Source organism: Salvelinus alpinus, chromosome 1, assembly GCF_045679555.1.
Source record: "Salvelinus alpinus chromosome 1, SLU_Salpinus.1, whole genome shotgun sequence".
Taxonomy (NCBI): Eukaryota; Metazoa; Chordata; class Actinopteri; order Salmoniformes; family Salmonidae; genus Salvelinus; species Salvelinus alpinus.
Window position 1 is genome coordinate 102713863 of NC_092086.1, and position 25321 is coordinate 102739183.

At 44.0% G+C, this 25321-nt stretch overlaps 1 protein-coding gene across 6 annotated transcripts in view; it reads left to right on the forward strand.

The window, feature by feature from the left end:
* Positions 1 to 4195, forward strand: part of LOC139537115 (ras-specific guanine nucleotide-releasing factor 2-like) — a 46264-nt gene extending 42069 nt beyond the window's left edge. For 3 of the 6 annotated variants that reach the window (XM_071338041.1, XM_071338050.1, XM_071338059.1), the window contains 6 exons: positions 52 to 155; positions 240 to 324; positions 484 to 761; positions 897 to 1014; positions 1123 to 1191; positions 1302 to 4195. In XM_071338041.1, coding sequence (XP_071194142.1) covers positions 52 to 155; positions 240 to 324; positions 484 to 761; positions 897 to 1014; positions 1123 to 1191; positions 1302 to 1397 — 750 coding nt within the window. In that variant the 3' untranslated portion in view covers positions 1398 to 4195. Of the gene's footprint in view, positions 1 to 51; positions 156 to 239; positions 325 to 483; positions 762 to 896; positions 1015 to 1122; positions 1192 to 1301 lie in introns of those variants that run through there. The other 3 variants (XR_011667468.1, XM_071338080.1, XM_071338071.1) reach the window with 3 other exon arrangements.
* The last annotated feature ends 21126 nt before the right edge of the window (positions 4196 to 25321 follow it).

The following is a 25321-nucleotide window of genomic DNA, read 5'->3' on the forward strand; positions in this document are numbered from 1 at the left end:
TGTTCGTGGCACTTTGAAAATATATCAACCAATTGAATATTGGTTTAACAGACGGAGTGCCCCAAAGCAGAGTGTTTTGATTCTCTGTCTGCGATTGAGCTGGCTGAACAGATCACCCTGCTAGACCACATTGTGTTCAGGAGCATCCCTTACGAGTGAGTGTATATTCTAAATCAGAGAATAGCATTGTTGTGCTGTTCTTGTTTTTGCATAATTGTGGTGTGTTCTGTGTCCACCAGAGAATTTCTGGGCCAGGGCTGGATGAAGCTGGACAAGTTGGAGAGAACTCCATACATCATGAAGACCAGTCAGCACTTTAATGATGTAAGATTTAAAACAGATCTATACTCTATAGCTCTATACCAGACAGCACTTCAGATCTAAACTCATATTTTAACATATCTCTTTATCCCATCTTTTCTTTAACTCTGCCTCTTTCCCACCCCCAATTTCTCTCACCCCCTCTGTTTTGTCCTGCTCTAGATGAGTAACCTGGTAGCGTCTCAGATCATTGCCCATACAGACGTGGGCTCCAGGGCTAACTCCATAGAGAAGTGGTTGGCTGTGGCTGGTATCTGTCGCTGCCTCAACAACTATAATGGAGTTCTGGAGATCACCTCGGCTCTCAACCGCAGCGCCATCTACAGGCTGAAGAAGACATGGGCCAAAGTCTGCAAACAGACCAAGTCACTGATGGGCAGGCTACAGAAGACAGTGTCATCAGAAGGCCGATTCAAGAACCTGAGAGAAACCCTAAAAAAGTAAGAAGGAGAAAAAAAAGGGTGAAAGTGTGTCTCTGGGGATTTACTCCTAGATTATCACTAAGGACTTTGTGACAAGTTAGGAAAAGCATGAATATTATGTGAATATTGATTGATGGATTGATGTATGTGCAGCTGCAACCCTCCATGTGTGCCCTACCTGGGGATGTACCTGACTGACTTGGCCTTCATCGAAGAGGCAACACCCAACTTCACTGAGGAGGGACTCGTCAACTTCTCCAAGATGAGGATGGTAAACACACACACGCACACAAACTCACACATGCATACACACACACACAGTCAATCACTCAGCCTGTATCTCTCTCATTTTGTCTCATGTCTCTTCTCTCTGTTCCAGATGTCTCACATCATCAGAGAGATCCGTCAGTTCCAGGGTGCGCCCTACAGGATAGAGCACCAAGCCAAGGTAACACACACACTACACAGTCAATCAATGGAGTTGTTTTTTGTCACATGTGCCGAATACATCAGGTGTAGACTTTACCATGAAATGCTTACTTACTTACTCTCTCCCAGGTTACTCAGTTCCTGCTGGATAGGACTCTGGTGATGGATGAAGACACTTTGTATGAGCTGTCCCTGAAGATTGAACCCCGCCTCCTTCCTGGCTAAACACACAGAAACACCACACAGTTGGTTTCACTCGAGCTGGCACTTAGTGGCACTTAGTATTTAGTATTCTTATTATCATCAGCTTGGTAACCATGGAACCGATGGACGGGAGAGCCCTGAGAATCACCTGGTTTAGGGTTCTTGTTACTTTAGCAGCATTGCCAATGAACAACTCATGTGAAGACGTGCCTTGCTTGTAAATATGTACATATCAAGATGCTGCAATAAACTGTATTAGTGTAGTAATAACTGTTATAATGATTTCCTGATGATCTTGCATACATTTATGCCATTTAACAGACGCTTTTTTCCAAAGCAACTTACAGTCATGCGTGCATACATTTTAAGTATGGGGTGTCCCAGGAATCAAACCCACTGTCCTGGCGTTGCTAGCATCATACTCTATCAACTGAGCTACAGAGGATTCACATTTCTCTGAAGAAGACTGAACCCAGTTAGATTTAGGTTTGGCTGTACCTGTGACTTCGAGAGGGAGAAGTTTAGCTGGCCAGATTAATGGCAGCTGTGGGAAGAGACTAGTGAGGAGGGACAGTGTCTGTCTCTATATTGTGCTCTACTGGTGAAGTGGTGGAAGGTCAGCCTCATATCCAATAGTGATTGTGAGCATTCCCCAAAGATTTTTAAAAGCAAATGTTATTGGTCATATACACGTTTTTAGCAGATGTTATTGCAGGTGTAGCGAAATGCTTGTTCTTCTAGTTCCAACAGTGCAGCAATATCTAACAAGTAATATTTCATAACAAATACCTAATACACACAGTAAAGGAATGGAATTAAGAATATATAAATATATGGACGAGCAATGTCAGAGCAGCATAGACTAAGATACAGTAGATAGTATAGAATTAAGCAATAATGCCTGAGGAGGTGTGGTATATGGCCAATATACCACGGCTAAGGGCTGTTCTTATGCACGACGCATCGCAGAGTGCCTGGATACAGCCCTTAGCCGTGGTATTTTGGCCATATACCACAAACCCCTGAGGTGGTTTATTGCTATGATAAACTGGTTACCAACGTAGTTAGAGCAGTAAAAATAAATATTTTGTCATACCCGTGGTATACGGTCTGATATACCACAGCTGTCAGCCAATCAGCATTCAGGGCTCGAACCACCCAGTTTATAATACAGTATTGTCACGCCTCCACCCGCTCCCCCTCCCTGATGCTCGAGAGTGCATCATTACGCACACCTGTCACCATCATTACGTGTGTCAGCGCAATATTGGACTCACCTGGACTCCTTCCGTTTGTTGATTGCCACTTTTATATCTGTCTGTTCCTCAGTTTGTTCCCTGTGTCAGCATTATTGTCGCTATGTTTTCCCTGTCCAGACGCTGTCCTTGTTTGTTTCTTGTCAGTTGTTTATTAAATGTTCACTCCCTGTACTTGCTTATCGTCTCCCAGCATCTGTCCTTCCAGAATGCTAACACCCCAATTTGAAGCATCAGGGAGTATTATTATTATTTTTTTCTGGTGACGTCGGGTCCGGGTGCCGTTGCCGGAGGAACCGGGGATGCCTCAGCTGGTTTGTCGGGCTCCCACGCCTTAGCTGGCTCGAGAGGTTTCCTTGCCTCAGTTGGCTTGGCAGGCTCTCACACCATGTCATGCCTCGGCCGGCACGTCGGGCTCACGCGCCTCGGTGGGCTCTCACACCATGTCATGCCTCGGCCGGCTCGTCGGGCTCACGCGCCTCGGCCGGCTCGTCGGGCTCACGCGCCTCGGCCGGCTCGTCGGGCTCACGCGCCTCGGCCGGCTCGTCGGGCTCACGCGCCTCGGCCGGCTCGTCGGGCTCACGCGCCTCGGCCGGCTCGTCGGGCTCACGCGCCTCGGCCGACTCCCATGTCTTGGCCGGCCTATCAGGCTCGCCCAGGTGGGATGCCGGAGGTACTGTCACGCCTGCTCCCCCTCCCTAGCGCTTGAGGGCGCCAGGCTGCCCATTATTACGCACACCTGTCACCATCATTACGCGCTTCAGCGCAATATTGGCCTCTCCTGGACTCCTTCACTTTGTTGATTGCCTCCTCTATATGTCTGTTCCTCAGTTTGTTCCCGGTGTCAGCATTAATATTGTTAGGTTTTCCCTGTCCTGACGCTGTCCGTGTTTTTTTCATGTCCATTATTTATTAAATGTTCACTCCCTGTACTTGCTTCTCGTCTCCCAGCATCGGTCCTTACAAGTATATACATATGAGATGATTAATGCAAGGTATGAAAACATTAAAGTAACTAGAGTTCCATTTATTAAAGTGGCCATTGATTTCAAGTCGGTGTATGTAGGCAGCAGCCTCTCTGTGCTAGTGATGGCTATTTAACAGTCTGATGGCCTTTAAATTGAAGCTGTTTTTCAGTCTCTCAGTCTCAGCTTTGATGCACCTGTACTGACCTTGCCTTCTAGATGATAGCGGGTGAACAGCCACTTTTCTCAACCGTGTAATGTGTAATATACAGTAACTTATTCTCCTCAGAGCCAAACAATATATAGAATATACATGTATATGGCTCCACTACTCCCAGTCTTTACCCAAATTGCAGCTTCAGCAAAGTTTATTTCAAACATCTCAGATTCTGTTCTTGGGTAAAGGGATTTGAGCCAAACAATTTCTGCTAATTTCTGCTCACTGCTAGTGTGAAATACAGTCTTTAAAGTTACTAACAGCTTTTGTCTGAATATTTATGTGTTGTAGTTTATTTTTGGATGTGTTTATGTATTAGTATTTGTTTGATTGTTATCTGATTACTTGTTCCAACAGTATTATTAAAAAACCTGCACTATTGATTTGTAAATTATGTCAATAGATTTGTTTTACTTATTTAAATTCTTTATTTACTTTTGACCATATTTTCCAAAAGGGAGTTACAGGTACAAAAAAACAATTAAAGAAATGTATACAAAGATAACCCTCCCCACCCGGAAACCATGCCTCCCACCACGCCTATTTTTCAAATCTTGGAATGTTCTCAAACCAGTACTGTCCATAATATCGGTAAAGGTACAGATTCCACATTTGGACAAGTAGGGGGATGCAAAAGGCTGCCCTACAGATCGCAAGACATTATTGTGAAATATTGGAGTATGGGCATGCCATTTTGATTCCCAGTTACATTGTTATTACATTTTGCGCCAAGTAGAAATGATGTGAGCAATAAAAGGACAGAAGCGTAGTTTACATTATTTAAGGGACTTACAGGGCATTCAGAAAGTATTCAGAACCCTTCCCTTTTTCCACATTTTGTTACGTTACAGCTTTATTCTACAATGGATTCAATTGTTTTTTTCCCACATCAATCTACACACAATACCCCATAATGCCAAAGCAAAAAACGGGTTTTTAGACATTTTGCAAAACAGAAATGATCATTTGCTTAAGTATTCAGACCCTTTTATTCAGTACTTTGTTGAAACACCTTTGCCAGTGATTACAGCCTTGAGTCTTCTTGGATATGACGCTACAAGCTTGGCACACCTGTATTTGGGGAGTTTCTCCCATTCTTCTCTGCAGATCCTCTCAAGCTCTATCAGGTTAGATGGGGAGAGTCGCGTCGCTGTTATTGTCAGGTTTCTCTAGAAATGTTAGATTGGGTTCAAGTCTGGGCTCTGGCTGGGCCACTCAAGGACATTCAGAAACTTGTCCCAAAGCCACTCCTGCGGTCTCTTGGCTGTATGCTTAGAGGCTTTGTCCTGTTGGAAGGTGAATTTTCACCCCAGTCTGAGGTCCTGAGCACTCTGGAGCAGGTTTTCATCAAGGATCTCTCTGTACTTTGCACCGTTCAGCTTTCCCTCGATCCTGACTAGTCTCCCAGTCCCTGCCTCTGAAAAACATTGCAACAGCATGATGATGCCTCCACCATGCTTAACCGTAGGGATGGTATTGACCAGGTGATGAGCGGTGCCTGGTTTCCTCCAGACGTAAAACTTGGCATTCAGGCCGCAGAGATGGTTGTCTTTCTGGAAGGTAGGTTCTCCCACCTCTACAGAGGAACTCTGGAACTCTGGAGCTCTGTCAGTGACCATCGGGTTCTTGGTCATCCCCCTGAGGAAGGCCTTTCTCCCCCGATTGCTCAGATTGGCCAGCTCTAGGAAGAGTCTTTGTGATTCCAAACTTCTTCCATTTAAGAATGATGGAGGCCACTGTGTTCTTGGGGACCTTCAATGCTGCAGACATTTTTTGGTACCCTTCCCCAGATCTGTGCCTCGACACAATCCTGTCTCAGAGCTCTACGGACAATTCCTTCGACCTCATGGCTTGTTTTTTTCTCTGACATGCACTGTCAACTGTGGCACCTTATATAGACAGGTGTGTGCCTTTCCAAATCATGTCCAATCAATTGAATTTACCACAGGTAGACTCCAATCAAGTTGTAAAAACACCTCAAGGATGATCAATGGAAACAGGATGCACCTGAACTCAGTTTCCAGTCTCATAGTAAAGGGTCTGAATACTTATGTAAATAACGGAGCAAAGCAGATATTTTCTGTTATAGCTATGGCTGAGGGATTGGTATATAGTATTTTAATCATATTAATGAAATTGGAGCCGATTCCCATATGTTCCAAGACAGACCAGCGGTATGACCATTCTAGTCTATCAAAAGCTGTTTCTACATCGAGAGCTAATACAGCTCAAGGAGCTGTTGTTTCTGATGATGCATCTAAGATATGTAATATTTGCAGGAGGTTATCCGAGGATAAAACATTTAACAAACCCGCTTTGGTAAGTGTGGACCAATTTGGGTAAGTAAGTCTTGAAACGGGATGCCAAAATGTTTGAAAAGAGTTTAATATCTGTGTTAATCAAAGATAGGGGGCAATAGTGAGAACACTGGGTGGCATTTTACCTTTTATTTTAAAAAAGCAAAATTAGTGCTGTATTCACATCTCCCAAATTAACCTTTGTGAACAGCTGTATTTATAATTTAGAGCAATAATGGACCTAATTGATTTCAAAATGTTAAATGGACATTAGGAGGATACCATCCCATCCAGGTGATTTGTCTGTATTCATGCTATACAATTCCCTTTTGAGGTCTTTGAGAGAGATATGGGCTCCCAGCGAGGTGGCTTTCTCTGTTGAGAGAAGAGTTCTTAATTCTGTTAGAAAGGACTTAGTCTGTGGATTTACAATCAGAAGAGTATCGTTCTTTATAGAAGCAGGAGAATCTTTGATTAATTTGGTTTCTGATAGTAATTCCCCTGCTTCAGATTCAATAGTTGCTATACACTGAGTGTACAAAACATTAAGGACACCTTACTAATATTGTTCCTTTTTTCCCTCAGAACAGCCTAGACTCTACAAGTTGTCAAAAGCGTTCCACAGGGATGCTGGCCCTTGTTGACTCCAATGCTTCCCACAGTTGTGTCAAGTCGGTTGGATGTCTTTTGAGTGGTGGACCATTCTTGATACACACAGGAAACTGTTGAGCGTGAAAAACCTTTGCTTTGCAGTTCTTGACTCAAACCCTTGTGCCTGGCACCTAGTACCATACCCTGTTCAAAGACACTTCAATATGTTGTCTTGCCCATTCATCCTCTGAATGGCACATACAATCCATGTCTCATTTGTCTCAAGGCTTAAAAATATATTTTTTAACTGTCTCCTCCCCTTCATCTACATTGATTTAACAAGTAGAGATCATAACTTGACATCAGTAAGGGATCATAACTTTCACCTGGATTCACCTGGTCAGTCTATATCATGAAAAGAGCAGGTGTCCTTAATGTTTTGTAAACTCACTGTATCAGCTAATTGATTATTACTGCGTAATTTGTTAGTCAGTAAACGACTGGACGATTAACGATTACGATGAAAGTAATGGTTGACTCTTACTCGATGGATGGCAAATTCTGCTCTCTGTCTTAACAATAAATTAAGTTATGTTATGACTTTGGAAAGAGTAATAGCTACCTGGTACGAAAATAGTGTTTGTTGAGAACGCTCTAACACAGTTAACAACATTTCCAAATCTGATATTTTCTTTGTGATTTATTCAACACAGATGCAAATTCAGTTGCATTTTTTATATATTGTAATGAAACAGCAGGGAGCAGGTCTCGAACCCTCGACCTTCTAAGCCCGAGGTCCGGCGCGCTATCGACTGTGCCGCAAAAGCATGCTCCTGCGGCAGAGTCGATTTCCACGCTTATAAACCCAGGGTCGTTACAATATATATAAAACCTTTGGTGGCATCCCATAGAATCTGGATGTCATCGACTGAATTTTTATTGATCATTATGATTTCATTTCGTTCAATTTCAATTCACAGAATGTAGGATTTTGTAGTAATGAAATGTTGAAACGTCATCTTGTGGCTCTTTTAGGAGATTCTGACATTTGACGTTGGCAATAGTAAGCATGCCGAATTTCGATTTCCTAATGAAAGGAAATAGAGGTGTAAATAATAGTATGAAATCGATTTGAGAGAATGATTTATGCCTGTTTGAGTAGAAAGTGTACTCTTTGCTTTAGGATTATGTTCCCGAAAGGCATCAATGAGGTTGTAAACAGAGAGTATATGCTGGAGAGCCTTGGTAGTGTTGATAATTCGTTTTACTTGAGACAGGAGATCAAGTGGAGACATAGGACGAGGTGGATAATTGTATAATAAGGCCGTTTTATTCAAGTGTAAAGATATTAGGCAAAGCGTGCAGCACGGCTCTTTCTGTCTGATTTGTATGAAATCGTCCGGAAGAGAGAGCGCTCTACACAGTACATACAGATTATATAGACAACTAGCAAAGTAGGTTGATCTGAAGTCTGGCCTTCCGATTGGTCGATCTGGGTCGTGGGTAATCCTGTTCGGCCTGATGTCGACGTTCCATTGGTTCCTGAGATTGTTCGTTGTCTGGAGCTCCAACCCTGAGTTGTGAGTGTCTGAGTGATTGTCATGGGGGAGGGAAGTTGTGGGTGTCGTGCATGTGTCCAATGAGTCCAGCATATGTCCAATAGAAAGAGGGAGTGTGTATATTGTGTCAACCATAGCTAATGTTGAGAAGTTGTTAAAACAAGTTACCAATATCTAATACAATTCCTTACAAAACCCCCTCTTCACGTCTCACAAGAGACGTGACATAAAAGTAAAAAACAAAAACTATGGGATGAAATTTATCAGAGGACAAATTTTGTAATTCCCCCTCTACACATCACACAAGAGACATGACATAAAAGTAAAAAAAAAAACAAAGCTATGGGATAAAATTTGTCAGAGGACAAATTTTGTAATTCCCCCTCTTCACGTCTCACAAGAGACGTGACATAAAAGTTTCTTAGTCCTCAAATAGATAGACAGGTCCAGCTTCCCCATCATCAAGCAATGGGAACATTTGGGCCCTTTCCTGATTAGGGTCTATGGCAGCAGTGATAACACGGCTAGCAAGCGTCCGCGCACATGGAATGCAACAGCATCCACAAAGTACAAGAATGCCTGCAAAAACGGAAATAGATACTAGGATAGAGGAAACCAACGTCTTATATTTACCAAAAGCATCCATCCATGAGTCCCACATAGAAGTGTCCACTCCAGAATGCTGTTTCATCTTACCATTAAGGGTACGAAGTCCCTCCAATGCTACAGTCAGACTCCCATCCGTAGCCGTGTTGTTGGGAATGAAAGTACAACACTGTTCACCAAACATAGTACAGACCCCCCCCCGTTCTGCCAATAACATATCCACCGCGATTCTATTTTGAAATGCCATCAGGGATGTGGCTGCCAATTGTCCATGGACCGCCTCGAAGCCTTGTTGAGTCCAATTGCCCAGTTTCTGGACATTAAAATGAATGTAGTTAATTCTGTCCACATTTTTATTAACTGTACACCACCAACAAAATGATGATTCAAAACCCGCGGCTACTTGGTCAACCAATTTATACTCATCTGGTACCCCCCTGGGGACACCAATTGCATCCAGGTAAGTTGGGTCCCCAGCGGAGGGGCCCACCGTGCGCTTGGTCCTGATAGGCCAAATTTCAGGACCCAGGGCTTGTATACGGGTGAGGAGATCTTGGACGCCTATGGGGTAAACAGAGATGGGCAACAGAAGAGTTACAAGTGCACAGGTACCAGTGGCATTGTGGGGAAGTCTGTCCAACAGACTAGTTCCCCCACACCACCACCACACATCAGCTCTAGACACTGGTTTAAAGATTGCCGTGAGCATGTGAGTGTACGAGCACCAACTAACAGGGAGCTTACCCAACAATGTCCCTCCACCTGTCATGGTTATGCATGTGAAGTTAGCTCTAACCACACTAGAGGAGAATAACGGTTTCTTGACCACCGTAGTGACTACCGGATAAACAGCGTCCCACTGTGAACACTCTTCAGGTGGGTTGTCTTTGCCCATAAGGGGCATTAGACAGTCTCCGCTAATAGCGGCTGGGACTATGCGGAGCAATGGCCTTGCTCCCATACAAACGACGCAGCTTTGCAGGGTCATATTAGCTGCTTGTTCAGTCAATAGGAGCCAATTGTTAGAGAACCCTGAGATTCCGGTGGCAGTGAGAATGATATCATCAGGGGTGGTAGGAGTGGTGACCATATTAATAGGACCCCAATCACCTTTCCCCCTAGATGTTAAAACAGTAAACCGGTCAGAAACAGCAGAGGGCTGAGTCTGCTGTGTAATGCAGATTTTTAATGGCCAATAGAGTAGATCCTTGCTAGACTCTACCTGAGGTGCTAGTATAAAATCCTGACAACCCGTCCCAGTACCTGGTCGGATAATTAGTGATAAACCCCAATTACGCAATTTAGTCCTAGTCAGTAACAATCTTTTCCGCCAGATAAGAACTGCTTGCCCTGATGAATAACTGGACCAGTCAGGACCAGTCTCAGCGACCAGGCTCTTCCATGACCACTCCTGAAACCCCCCTCTTGTCATATACCAGTTAAATCTGGTGTACTCCAATGCATGCCCTCCCAGGCCATTCCTAGCTTTTCCCAATAACCCCCAAGACAGTGTAATGGTGGTGGTCACATTTACGGGTACACATAAGGTGGTGCTTCTAACCTCTGTTGGAGTGCAGGGTTGGTCGGTGGTTGTAGTGCTTCGTTTGTGTATGGCAGGACTAGTGAGATCGAGGGTAATGTTGGACGTGACATTAGTAGTTGTAAGATGTGCGTGGGGTGGATGTGTGAGCTGTTGTATAAGCCATGTGAGAGTTCCTAGGGACACTCCAGTAATGATTATGAAAATAACAAACAAGGGACCTGAAATTCCCAGTTTCTCCCAGGGATTGAGATATCCCTGTCCTAGGCAAGTAGCCTTAGTTCGCGGAAACTGGGGCTGGCGTCCCATTTTCACCAACTAAGGTTTGTTTGGTTGGAGTCGAATTGAGATTGGCCAAATCGGCCCTGACTTCAGTCAGAGTTCTGGAAGGAGTTGGGGCTGGTGTACAATGTGTAAGGTGATGCCAAGGTGCGCCCGATTTACCCTTGACCTGGACTGAGTGTGAAGTAACTTCCTTCACTTCGAACGGTCCAGTCCACCTGGGTTCTAGCCACTTTCTCTTGTGGACTTTCACCCTTACCCAGTCGCCAACTTTTACCTTCTGTGGTGCAGGATCTCCCGTCAGCTCCCCCTGCTGGACCTTGTGAATCTGTTTGGAGAGAGCTGCAGAAAGTTCCGTCAGTTTTCTCACATATTCAGACATTACAATTTGTTGTACATCAAGGGCGGGCATATGACCTCCCTCCCTTGGTGGACCCGGCATGACTCTACCAGTCATTATCTCATGAGGAGAGAGATGAGTGCCTGCACCTGGCGAGGCTCTCATGGCCATCAATGCCAGGGGCAGGGCTTCAACCCACGTCAACTTCGAACCTGCACATACCTTAGCTATTTTAGCCTTAAGGGTCTGATTTGAGCGCTCCACGAGGCCCTGCGATTGGGGCTTGTACACTGACCCAAATTTGTGTACAATGCCAAATCTTTCCTCTACCTGTCTCAGGTGTTTGTTACTGAAGTGGGATCCATTGTCGGATCTGATTTGCCTGGGGACTCCATACCTTGGTATGAGTTCGGTTTGCAGCCACTTAATGACCGATTTTGCATCCTCCCTTGCTGTTGGTATGGCCTCAACCCATTTAGAGAACCTGTCCACCATAACTAACAGGTACCTTTTCCCATTTGTCACATTGTCTTGCCCCATATCTGTGTAATCTATGCTGATGTCCTGAAAACAAGCATTTGGAACTGGGTATGAACCCATGGGCGTTTGATATGGTTTCTTTGGATTGTGGCTACCACAAATGCTGCACTCGTCACAAAACAAATCTGTCATGTCTTTCATGTGGGGGTGCCACCAGATGTGGGACACCTTTTGTAAAGTCTTCAGTTTGCCTTCGTGTGTGGGCCCATGAGCTTCTCGTATTAGTTCTGGACAGAGGTTTGCAGGGGCCACTAGTCTGCCATCATGGCATCTCCACAGTTCATCAGGTCCTTTGGTGGCCCCTTTCTGTCCCCATACTGAATGTTCATAGGGTCCTGCTGAAGACTGGAGTTCTTTTATGTGCTGCCCTGTGAGCTCAGTTCGAGCTGGTTGGATCTGAAGTATCATTTGTCTCGGGGTGTACCCACCAGCTTTCTTGGCTGCTTTGTCAGCTGCATCATTTCCCTCGCTGACTCTGTTTTTCAGTTGTTGATGTCCTTTACACTTCATGATGGCCACCTTCTTAGGTAGTGAGACTGATTTGATCAGTTTTTCCATCTGAGTCTTGTGTTTGATTGGCATGTTTCCTGTGGTGGTGAAGTTGCGTCTAACCCATTGTGGTCCATCAGTATGGACTGCTCCATGAGCATACGCTGAGTCGGTGTAGATGTTTACAGTCTTTCCTTCAGCTCTTTCCAGAGCTTGTGTCAACCCTATGATTTCAGCTAACTGGGCTGATGCAGGTTGTGTGATAATGGCAGATTCCAAAGTCACATGTGATCTATCCGGAAGCTGCTGCACCACTGCGTATGCTGCTATGTTCCCTTCCTCTCCTCTATAGCAGCACCCATCTGTGTACAACCATAGGTCAGGGTTGGTGAGTGGTTCGTTCCCCAGGTCAGGTCTCAGTTTCAGTTCTTGTGCAGCTCTTTCTGTGCAGGAGTGGGGTAGACCTTCTTCAGCATTGAGTGCGTCTGCCATGTTTTTGTCAGTGTTGACAAAAGTGATGTGTGATTGTGTGCATTTATTCTGGATTCTTGTTTTTCTTTCAGCGCTGAACGTGAATTCTTTGCTCATCAGATATGCTGCAACCCCATGGTGGGTGTGGATTTCCAATGGATGGCACATTACCAAGTGGGCTGTTTTTTCAATAGCTTTTGCCACTGCAGCTACATACCTGGAACATGTAGTTTGTCCTACTTCGATGTGGTCTAATTTGGAGGAGTGATACATCAACACTCTTCTCTCCCCCTCTTGTTTCTGAAAAAGGATGGAAGATGTGAATCCCTCCTTTTCAGAAACATCCAGATGGAATTTGTTCTTGTAGTCAGGTGCTGTCAGAGCTGCTGCCACTGAGAGATCTGTTTTCAAGAGTGCAAAAGCCTTTGATGCTTCAGTGGTCCATGTCAATGACGAGTGTAGGTTCCTTGGTCCCGCCTCTCGCACTATCTCTCTCAGTGGCTCCGTTCTGGCAGTGTAGTCTGGGATGTGAGTTCGGCTGTACCCTGTCAAGCCAAGGAAGGACAACATTCCCGACACAGTGATGGGGCGTGTATGATGAAGTATAGAGTCTCTGTGGGTTTTGGAGAGTCCTGCTCCTTCTCCCGAGATCTCTCTGCCAAGGAAAAGGACAGTTCTGCGACAGGTCTGGACTTTGCTCATTTTGACCTTGTATCCTTTGACAGCAAGGAAGTCCAGTAACGTTTTTGTCATCTGTAGACAGAGATCAGAAGTGGGAGCCCCCAACAAAAGGTTGTCTACATATTGGATCAGTATCACACCTTCTGGGATTTTCAGCTCTGCCAGGTGTGTCTTAAGGATATGATTGAATATTCCTGGTGAGCACCTATAACCCTGTGGTAAAACAAAATAAGTGTACTGTTGATGTTCATACGTGAAAGCAAAGAGTGGCTGAGAGGCTTCATCAAGTGGGATGCTAAAGAAAGCATTAGCCAGATCCACCACCGTGAAGTATTGGTGTTTTGGTGACAGATTACTCAGAGTAATGTGAGGGTCAGGGACAGGTAGATCTATCGGTGCAGTAACGTCATTTACTGCTCGGAAGTCTTGAACCATCCGGTATGTTACTCCTCCAGCTTTCAGCACTGGTAGGATCGGCGTGTTCCATGGAGATACAGTTCGATAGATAACCTGTGCTCTCAGTAACCCATCAATGGTCGGTTTTATCCCCATGATCTGTTCGGGTTTCAAACGATATTGTGATCGGTAGATAGGTATTTGACCTGGATATAGCAGGGTGATGGTGACTGGTTCCACCTGTAGTTGGCCCACATCAAAAGGGGTGTGTGTCCATATTCTTTCATCTATGGTGGAGATCAATGCTTTGGTAGATGGGTGGTCAGTGTATGGCTTGCCATGGTGTCTTGGCAGGGTAAATCGTTCTGGAAGACAGTGTTCTTCAGTGTCAACAGTCATGAACCTCCACATGTTCTCAGTAGTGGCCTTTTGAATCCCCGGTGTTTGGGTGGGTTCCCACTGAAGTTTGGATGCTCTTCTGATCATAGGGCCCAGGCTTCTTGCTTCGAAACCGTTTCCCACCGCTAGTGTAACATGGGGAGCCGACTCCTCCCCTAGTAGGTACCAGGATTTCAGATGAGGTGGTAAGATGACTGGTGCTGCTACTCCTTCTTGTCCGCACACAATGGTGCAACACCTAATGGATGGCGTTAGGTGCATCATGTTCTCATCCCAGTCATCAGTGTATGTGTTCTCGTCATTTTCTGTCACATTCAGTGTACAGTGAATTTCAGCTTGTGGGGTCTTGTATGGGTGTAATGCATAGATCTGTGATTTCAGTTGATTGAACTTAAACTGGACCTCTGGAGTCCCAGTTCCTGTCTCCCTGCATTTTAGCCAGTAGATTTCTTGTGTTGCTGACAACTCAGGGGTTGGGATGATGGGTAACATCAGCACCCTAACAGGGTGCTCCGGTGTTGAAGGAATGGGATCAATGGAGACCTCCACGCCTCTTTCAGTAAGGTAAATTGAACATTTCAGTTTACACAACAGGTCTCTCCCAAGGAGGTTGATTGGGCAATTGGGACAGTATAGGAACTGATGCTTTAGCTTGGATGGGCCCCAGGAGAAGAGCAACGGAACGGTTTTTTGTTGTGCTTCGGGTGTTCCTGATACCCCCACCACCTGTATTGTTTCCGAAGAGAGTGGTTGACGAGATCTTATGGCAGAATACGTGCATCCTGTATCTACCAAAAATTGGTGGGTCACTCCCTCCACCTCACACATGATAGTTGGTTCGGTGTGGAGTGGAAAATGTTGACCCCCATTCTCGTTCAGTGGTGGTGGGCAGCTTCAGGGCCATGGGGCATATTCATCTGACATGCCCTGGAAAAGAGGAGGTGGTTGCTGATTTGGGTCTGGGTTTGGGTGATTATATGCAGGTTGAGGGCCCGCACGTGGTTGGTACATCTGTGGCCGGACTCCTCCACGTCCTCTTGGGTTGGTTTGTCGTGCCCGATTGGTCATCCAGTAATGTTGGGTCGGTGTCAATGGGTATGGGCACTGACGTGCCATATGTCCAGTTTGTTTACAATTGTAGCAGTTCATTGGTCGTGCTTGACCTGTCCCCCAGGGTGATGGGTATCGTGGTTGTTGTCCCCATGTTGAAGGATAGTCTTGTTGTGTTGGTTGATAGTATGGTGGGATGTCCATGGGTAATGGCTGATCCAGGAGTTGTGATGGTAGGTTAGGTCCCTGTGGGGTTGACATGGGGGGTTGTTGTTGCTGTATCATTTGTGAAACCGTTTTTTCAATGATTTGTGAGATGTCTGGTTGATCTTCAGCCACCATCTGTTTCTTGGGTTTTTCTCCTTTCTGGGCCTCTTTCAATTGTAGTTTCAAAAGTTGTACCTGTAGGGACTGGACTTGTGTTTCAGCCCCTCCCTTATCCTTATTGTATTGGGTGATGTGGTGATGCACATGGGAATTGAACTGAGCCTGGGGACGTGCCATTAACCCCACCGTGGCCCTAAGTTTAGTTCGGACCTCAATTGGGGCACCGCTCACCACCATCTCCTTCCACATGCTGACCGTGGTGCCAGTATAGTCATATGGTTCTTCATGAACAGTTCTCCATGTGGTCTTCGCTCTGTCGAGATAGGCTGCCGGTTGTTCCCCTGGATTGATGGTGAATGATGAAAGGGTTGCATGGTTTCGTTCTGTGGGATATGCCCTTCTCAACACTGCCCACAATTCCGCTCGGAAGTCTTCCTGGGCCAGTGCAGCCGGGGCTGTGGCAAGATCTGCCTCTCTTATCAGAACACTCATGGTGGTATGGTCTGTTGCTCTAGCCAGAAGGGCCCTCATGTCACCTAGACAGAGCCGTAGGCCTGATGTCAGTGTTTGCAGTTGAAGGAGCCATGCAGAGGCACCCCCATGCAGACTGGGTAATTGTCCCATCAAAGTGGTAAGGTCTGTTATTTTCCAGGGTTGGTATTCTTCATGCCCTCCGTCCGGAGTGGGCCTCAACGGCATCTGCATCTCCTTTCCACCATATTGGAGATCCCAGTCTGCCCTGGATGAGACACCCCTGCTGTTCTGTTCCCTGAGACGTACGGACTGTCTGATAGGTTCGACCAAATCTGTCACCTTCCCCAACATTACCCCTTTTATATGGTACGAGCCCTCTCCACGTTCAGCATCTTCTATCATAGATCTGGCCAGTGCCAGTGACTCCCTGAGGTCTCGCTCCACCTCCTCTTCATCTTGTCCTGTTTTATTCTCACCTTCATCGTCCTTGTTGTGGTTCCTTCTTAAAGAGGCCCCAGAGGAACATTGTCCTGGTGACGACCATGACCCTTCAGAGACTATTTGACTATCCCCCTGTGTTCTGTTTCTGAACCAGTCTGGGTTTGGAGTGGAAGAAAACTGAATCAGCTCTCTGTCTTCTCTCTTCAAAGGGCCTGGTTGAGACCCATTACCCCCCTCTTGTGGGTTGTTTAGTAGAGACCCACCATGTCCCTGTAGTGAGGCGGGGTTCGAACCACCCCCACGTCCCTGTGTGTGCGCTCTGTCCCTCTCCTTCCTTTCTCGATGATCAGGCCTCTCTTCACACACGAGTTGCCCTTCTTGGATCCCTAAAGTCATGCTTCCTTTTAGGTGTCCTTCATGCACCACAAACACTGGTGCCTGTACCACAGCAGGGGTCAAAAAAGGGTTTTGAGGGAGGTGGCTGAATGGATTTTGAGAATAGGGAGGTGGTGTTATTTTCTCTCCCTGTGGCAGTTCCGGGTATAGTTGGGTGGGGGCCGATGGGGTTGCTATGGTGGTAGGTGGGGCATCATTATTGTTGGGCCTGCCTTCTTTGGTGTCAGTTGGGGCTTCAGTGGCCACCCCCATCATATCAGGTTTCCTGTACGGGAGTGCTCTTCTAATTTCTTCAATTGCCCAAATTCCTATTTTCAGCTCAGCCTCTGCTCTTTCCCTATGCTTTGTTCCTTCCTTTTTGAATAAGTGGTTCTTATTCCTTTCAACTTCACGTTCTATCCCTTCTTTCACTACTTCCTCTAATTCCTTCTCCATAGTGAGGAGTTGCCCTTTTGATGGGGCCACCCCACTGAGGTATCCTGCTTGGGTCCATTTTAGCCTCACACCTTCCCAAACCTTCTTAACTTCCTTATACTGCATCTTTCCCCCTGATCTATCTTTCATTCTCTGATCTAAGTATTCATTGAATTTGTGTTTGGGGACGGTGGTCGTGGCCATTTTGTCGTTAAGCTATGTCTGGCTCTATGCTATTTTGGTGCACTTAGCCCATCACTGGCCAAAACTAACAATGTATCTCTGGTGCTGACACAGTCTTATCTCTGGTGTCTGTCTCCCCCTTGTGTACAAAGAATGTTATTGCTTTATGTTTGGCGAATTAATTAAATACTTTCCCAAAGTATTTCGGCAATATCCTTTTGGAACACTCTACTAGTATTATCTAGCGCTTCTATTTTAAATATAATAATAATTTTAGGAACTATTTTCAAACAGTTATTATTCGTTTTCACTTTTTCAATTATTTAAATACTTTGCCAAAACATTTCAGAAATGTCCTTTCGTGACATTATATTAGTATATTCAAGCGTTTCTAGAATAAATATTTAATTAATTCTAGGACTCATTTTTCTCAAAAACTAATTAAAAAACTGAAAACTCAAAAACTAACTTAATTAATTAAATACTTTCCCAAAGTATTTCAAACGTGTCCTTTTAGGACAATATATGGTGTATCCTAGTGCTTCTAGAATAATTATCAAATTAATTCTAACCCTTAAGGATTTACCAACAGCACCAGAGGGAAAAACCAGGTCAATTTATCAGCAGAAAAATAGCTGCTTCACAGCAGCTCCCACCATCTGACTCGGCGGTCACTTAAACACAGCCTCAACCTAGCATATGGCTAAATAGTAGCAATCGGTCTCGTGGAACGTTCAATCACTCACATTAATTTGGAGAGTTTCAGGTTTAATACCATTACTCCTATTTCAAGCTTAGATTTATCACCGATGCTCCTAGTTGAAGAATATTTCGACTAGTCCCAGATTACTAATGCAACTTGAATCCCAATACGCCAAGCTTAGATTTATCACCGATGCTTCTAGTGGGGTGCCATTTCCACTAACCCCAGATTACTAATACGACTTGAACAGGCTACATTACATTTCAACACTTTGAGTTTCAAGTTTAATACCATTACTCCTATATCAAGCTTAGGTTTATCACCGATGCTCCTAGTGGGGTGCCATGTCCACTAGTCCCAGATTACTAATACGACTTGAACGGCGTCAAGCTTAGATTTATCCCCGATACTCCTAGTTGAAGAACAATTCAACTAGTTCCAGATTACTAATTCGACTTGAACAGCCTCAAGCTTAGATTTATCCCCGATACTCCTAGTTGAAGAACAATTCAACTAGTTCCAGATTACTAATTCGACTTGAACAGCCTCAAGCTTAGATTTATCCCCGATACTCCTAGTTGAAGAATAATTCAACTAGTTCCAGATTACTAATTCGACTTGATTTTATACTTCGCAAATATCTTTACACAATGCCTTAGATTCTAAACAATTCCACATAAATTTAGCAACAATTCACACTCACCACAGTACTTCTGATCATTGAATTTAGATATTGGCTATAATACAATATACAGATTTTGATTAAACAGGTATCTGCTCACCTTATAGTTTCGAGCTCTTTTGATCAGTTTCCTGGGTGAGTTGAATCGCGATTCTCCTTCAAAAAAGGTCACCTCTCCTTCTGGAATCTTTCTCCCACGCGTCTCCTGTCTGATCAATTTTCTATGGACCGAAATCAAAGGTGTATAACCATCCTCTGCTACCAAGTCTGTTGATAATTCGTTTTACTTGAGACAGGAGATCAAGTGGAGACATAGGACGAGGTGGATAATTGTATAATAAGGCCGTTTTATTCAAGTGTAAAGATATTAGGCAAAGCGTGCAGCACGGCTCTTTCTGTCTGATTTGTATGAAATCGTCCGGAAGAGAGAGCGCTCTACACAGTACATACAGATTATATAGACAACTAGCAAAGTAGGTTGATCTGAAGTCTGGCCTTCCGATTGGTCGATCTGGGTCGTGGGTAATCCTGTTCGGCCTGATGTCGACGTTCCATTGGTTCCTGAGATTGTTCGTTGTCTGGAGCTCCAACCCTGAGTTGTGAGTGTCTGAGTGATTGTCATGGGGGAGGGAAGTTGTGGGTGTCGTGCATGTGTCCAATGAGTCCAGCATATGTCCAATAGAAAGAGGGAGTGTGTATATTGTGTCAACCATAGCTAATGTTGAGAAGTTGTTAAAACAAGTTACCAATATCTAATACAATTCCTTACAGTAGTGTGCGGATTATAGTTGGTTTTATTCGATTTGTCACGCATGTCCAAAATGGCATTCATGTCTGTCCCAATAACCAGATGCAATTAACTTAATTCTAACAATATGCTGTTCAGAGAATCAAAAAACCGTAGCATCATATGCATTTGGAGCATGCACACTAATATAGGCAATTTTCTTTCCATTATGGATACATTCAAATTCCAAGAGGGAATAGCTAGCGTTGCCATTGTTTAAAAAAAAAAAGAATGAAACCCAGCCATTGGTCATTCCCCACACAGAACCCCCCTGTGAACCATTCCCCTTCCCTCCAGCCCTCTTCCCTATCATTACATTTTACATGTTATTCATTTAGCAGATGCTCTTATCCCTAGCAACTTACAGTAGAGAGTTAATAAATGTTCATACTGGTCCTCCATGGGAATCAAACCCACAACACCATGCTCTACCAACTAAGCCACATGGGACATTACAGGGTTGCAACATAACATGTTGCAGCCTTACCTATGCAATCTCTTAAGCAGCATATTTTTTTGGGGGGGTCTCAAGGTATTGAGAAATAAATAAAATAAAACATTAAATAAGTAACCATTTACCCCTTCAGACCTTTACATGAAAGTTTGCTGACTTGGTGGGTAATGAAGAAAAAAAAACGAGAAAAGGGAAAAAAGTTGTCTAAATATAACAACAGAATTGCAAGCCTAAACAGTCAAACAGGATGGCTGTAGAAGCAATAGCTCCGGACCCATTATCATTAGCAATATGATCTAAATGACCCTAACCATAATGTACCCTCAACACCTGCTCTCTCCGTGACCTAGACTGGCCAGGTGAATCCAGGTGAAAGCTATGATCCCTTAATTATGTCACTTGTTAAATCCACTTCAATCAGTGTAGATGAAGGGGAGGAGACAGATTAAAGAAGGATTTTTAAGCATTGAGACATTTGAGGCATGGATTATGAATGTGTGCCATTCAGAGATAAAATATTTAAGTGCGTTTGAACGGGGTATAGTAGTAGGTGACAGGTGCACCGTTTTGAGTGTGTCAACAACTGCAATGCTACTGGGTTTTTCCACACTCAACAGTTTCCTGTGTGTATCAATAATGGTCAACCACCCAAAGGACATCCAGCCAACTTGACACAACTTGACACAACTGTGGGAAGCATTGGAGTGATAATGGGCCAGCATCCATGTGGAACACTTTTGACACCATATACAGTCCATGCCCCTACGAATTGAGGCTGTTCTGAAGGGAAAAAGGGGTGCAATGTTTTATACACTCAGTGTATAGCATAACAAAATCATACACTCAAGTTAGGCTGATATATTTTGATACCATACCTATTTTATTGAACTGATTACATAGTCCTTTATATCTGAAGGATACAAACTCAGTGGCAGTGCCTTGGGGATCTTACAACACAGAATGGGGTGCAACTCAATAGTAGGAAGGTGTTTCTAATGTTTTGTACACTCAACGTTTGCGCTCTATGCTATGTACAAAAATGATTTTTTTTAAAGGGTATGTGTCTATAATCCAGATATTAACAATAATTAATACATTTATTTGAACTTTTTTATTATTAAAGAGGTACATTTTTCTTTCCTTACAGTGTTGTTCTTCAGATCATTTTTTTGTTGTGAAGCTTATTGGCTGAGAGCAGTAGCAGAACCACCTTTCAGACTGCTTCGTTTTTCTACAGTCCTGAATGGCAGGAATCTTTCTCACATCCTGATACATTCTATAGCCCTGCTTTTATACATGACCATGTACTTTGTTATGAATACCTTGAATACCTGATGTTTTACTGCAGTATTTTTCCATGCATTTCCTTAGAGAATGTACATATTTCCATGCATGGGATCATTTCCACGCAAAGTTTGAGATTTATCAGTATGAACTTTGCTTGTTAGTGTGCGTAAATGTACGCACAGCCATGACCATGCATATGCACAGTGCCAAGTTATGGAATAAGCGAACTGCTAGGGGAAAATATATGTTGAACATTTGTGAAATTGTGAGGGTAATAATTAAATAATTTTTCGATTTCATTGTATTTCGATTGTCTTATATAGCATATCTTAACATGCTATATAATTTCGCCATATCAATCAATTTGTTACGATAATCCATAAAGTACAATAATTTGTTAAATTAGAGGCACATGTGAAAGTGAAACTGTTGAAATACTATTTTAAAAACGGAGATAATGGGAAATCAAATGAAAGATGATGATCTTGCTCAGTTGGAAGATTTGGCACACGTCACAGAGAGACGTTTTTAGAGACAGATGGGACTTTTTCTGCAGAAAGTACGATTGGCTCATCAGATATCGTTTCCAAAAACCAATCTTATAGGATTTTTGCGCGGATTTAGGACCTACTTTAAAAAGGCAAACGCATACCATTAGGGTGCACATCCAAGTGCTATCCATCCTCGAGTATTTTGCAACTTTCAGCAGGAACTTTCCGATTGGCATCTCATAGACCTCGATGAGCCAATGTTTTGGATGCAATCATCAGCAAAACGAACAGTAACAAATACAATTTCCATACACCATCGCACAACAGCTTGAAGTCAAGAGGGATTTATTTGCCTTGATGCAATCAATGGGTTCTCAAATACGAACGGAGCAATAGACGGCACCCACAAAGCCATACAACCATCATCCCAAAACGATTTAAATTAAGTGAAAAGTAAAAGCTTCCACCCTTTATGTGCAGTTGAGGTTATGTGATGCGCAAAATACGTTGCTGAATGTGGTTGCACCGTGTCCAGGTGGAACGCACGACTCGTTCATTCTGCAGAACAGCGATGTTGGCATATACGCATACAGGAGGGAGCTGTTGAGGAAGAGTGGCTTATTGATGAGTGTTGCCTACTCATTAAAATGTTCCTAAAGATCCTCTCTTTGTAGCTATGTTTATATTTCTACTGGTCAAGCCACAACTGAGCGAGACAAATAAAACCGTTTGGTTGTAATCAATCTATGACACTAGCACCTCTATTTCAGTCTCGATTTTTTTTGTTGTCACTTTTTTTAGTTGCGAGGTTGAGACAGATGGGATTTTTTTCCACAGAAATATAGATTGGCTCATTAGATATTGTTTCCCAAAACAAATCCTATAGGATCTTTGCAAGTATTTAAGATCTACCATTCCAACTGGTCTCAGAGCATTTTTCATTATTCTGTAGGTAAATCCGAGCTACTCCATTTATACTGAACAAGAAAATAAACGCAACTTGTAAAGTGTTGGTCCCATGTTTCATGAGATGAAATAAAATATCCCAGAAATGTTCCATACACACAAAAAGCTTATTTCTCTTAAATGTTGGGCACATATTTGCTTACATCCCTGTTAGTGAGCATTTTAGCCTTTGTCAATATAATCCATCCACCTGACAGGTGTAGCATATCAAGATGATTAAACAGAATGATCATTACACAAGGTGCACCTTGTGATCGGGACAATAAAAGGCCACTCTAAAATGTGCAGTTTTGTCACACAACACAATGCCACAGATGTCTCAAGTCTTCAGGGAGCATGCAATTGTCATGATGACTGCAGGAATGTTCACCAGAGCTGTTGCCAGATAATTTCATGTTAATTTCTCTACCATAAGCCACCTCCAATGTCATTTTAGAGAATTTGGCTGTACGCCAAACCGGCCTCACAACTGCAGACCACGTGTAACCACGCCAGCCCAGGACCTCTACATCCTTGTTCTTCACCTGAGGGATCGTCTGTGACCAGCCACCCGGATAGCTGATGAAACTGAGGAGTATTTCTGTCTGTAATAAAGCCCTTTTGTGTGGAAAAACTCATTCTAATTGGCTGGGCCTGGATCCCCAGTGGTTGGGCCTGGCTCCCCAGTGGTTGGGCCCCCAAGTGGGTGGGCCTGGCTCCCAAGTGGGTGGGCCTATGTCCTTCCTGACCCACCCATGGTTGCACCACTGCCCAGTCATGTGAAATCCATTAGCTAGGCTAGGGGTTAGGGATAAAGGTTAGGGTTAAATTTAGGAAATGGGTTAAAAGTTTATGATTAGGGGAATGGTTAGCTAAAAGGGTTAAGGTTAGGGGAAGGGTTAGCTAACATAATAAGTAGTTGCAAAGTAGCTAAAAAGTAGTAAGTAGTTGAAAAGTTGCCAATTAGCTAAAATGCTAAAGTTGTCTGTGATGAGATTTAACCTCGCAACCTCTGGGTTGCTAGAAATTCGCATTATACAGTGGGGAGAACAAGTATTTGATACACTGCCGATTTTGCAGGTTTTCCTACTTACAAAGCATGTAGAGGTCTGTCATTTTTATCATAGGTACACTTCAACTGTGAGAGACGGAATCTAAAACAAAAATCCAGAAAATCACATTGTATGATTTTTAAGTAATTAATTTGCATTTTATTGCATGACATAAGTATTTGATCACCTACCAACCAGTAAGAATTCCGGCTCTCACAGACCTGTTAGTTTTTCTTTAAGAAGCCCTCCTGTTCTCCACTCATTACCTGTATTAACTGCACCTGTTTGAACTCGTTACCTGTATAAAAGACACCTGTCCACACACTCAATCAAACAGACTCCAACCTCTCCACAATGGCCAAGACCAGAGAGCTGTGTAAGGACATCAGGGATAAATTGTAGACCTGTACAAGGCTGGGATGGGCTACAGGACAATAGCCAAGCAGCTTGGTGAGAAGGCAACAACTGTTGGCACAATTATTAGAAAATGGAAGAAGTTCAAGATGACGGTCAATCACCCTCGGTCTGGGGCTCCATGCAAGATCTCACCTCCTGGGGCATCAATGATCATGAGGAATGTGAGGGATCAGCCCAGAACTACACGGCAGGACCTGGTCAATGACCTGAAGAGAGCTGGGACCACAGTCTCAAAGAAAACCATTAGTAACACACTACGCCGTCATGGATTAAAATCCTGCAGCGCACGCAAGGTCCCCCTGCTCAAGCCAGCGCATGTCCAGGCCCGTCTGAAGTTTGCCAATGACCATCTGGATGATCCAGAGGAGGAATGGGAGAAGGTCATGTGGTCTGATGAGACAAAAATAGAGCTTTTTGCTCTAAACTCCACTCGCCGTGTTTGGAGGAATAGAAGGATGAGTACAACCCCAAGAACACCATCCCAACCGTGAAGCATGGAGGTGGAAACATCATTCTTTGGGGATGCTTTTCTGCAAAGGGGACAGGACGACTGCACCGTATTGAGGGGAGGATGGATGGGGCCATGTATCGCGAGATCTTGACCAACAACCTCCTTCCCTCAGTAAGAGCATTGAAGATGGGTCGTGGCTGGGTCTTCCAGCATGACAACAACCCGAAACACACAGCCAGGGCAACTAAGGAGTGGCTCCGTAAGAAGCATCTCAAGGTCCTGGAGTGGCCTAGCCAGTCTCCAGACCTGAACCCAATAGAAAATCTTTGGAGGGAGCCGAAAGTCCGTATTGCCCAGCGACAGCCCCGAAACCTGAAGGATCTGGAGAAGGTCTGTATGGAGGAGTGGGCCAAAATCCCTGCTGCAGTGTGTGCAAACCTGGTCAAGAACTACAGGAAACGTATGATCTCTGTAATTGCAAACTAAGGTTTCTGTACCAAATATTCAGTTCTGCTTTTCTGATGTATCAAATACTTATGTCATGCAATAAAATGCAAATTAATTACTTAAAAATCATACAATGTGATTTTCTGGATTTTTGTTTTAGATTCCTTCTCTCACAGTTGAAGTGTACCTATGATAAAAATTACAGACCTCTACATGCTTTGTAAGTAGGAAAACCTGCAAAATTGTCAGTGTATCAAATACTTGTTCTCCCCACTGTATGCCCATCCATCTTCCACAACAATTTTTGTTTTGCCT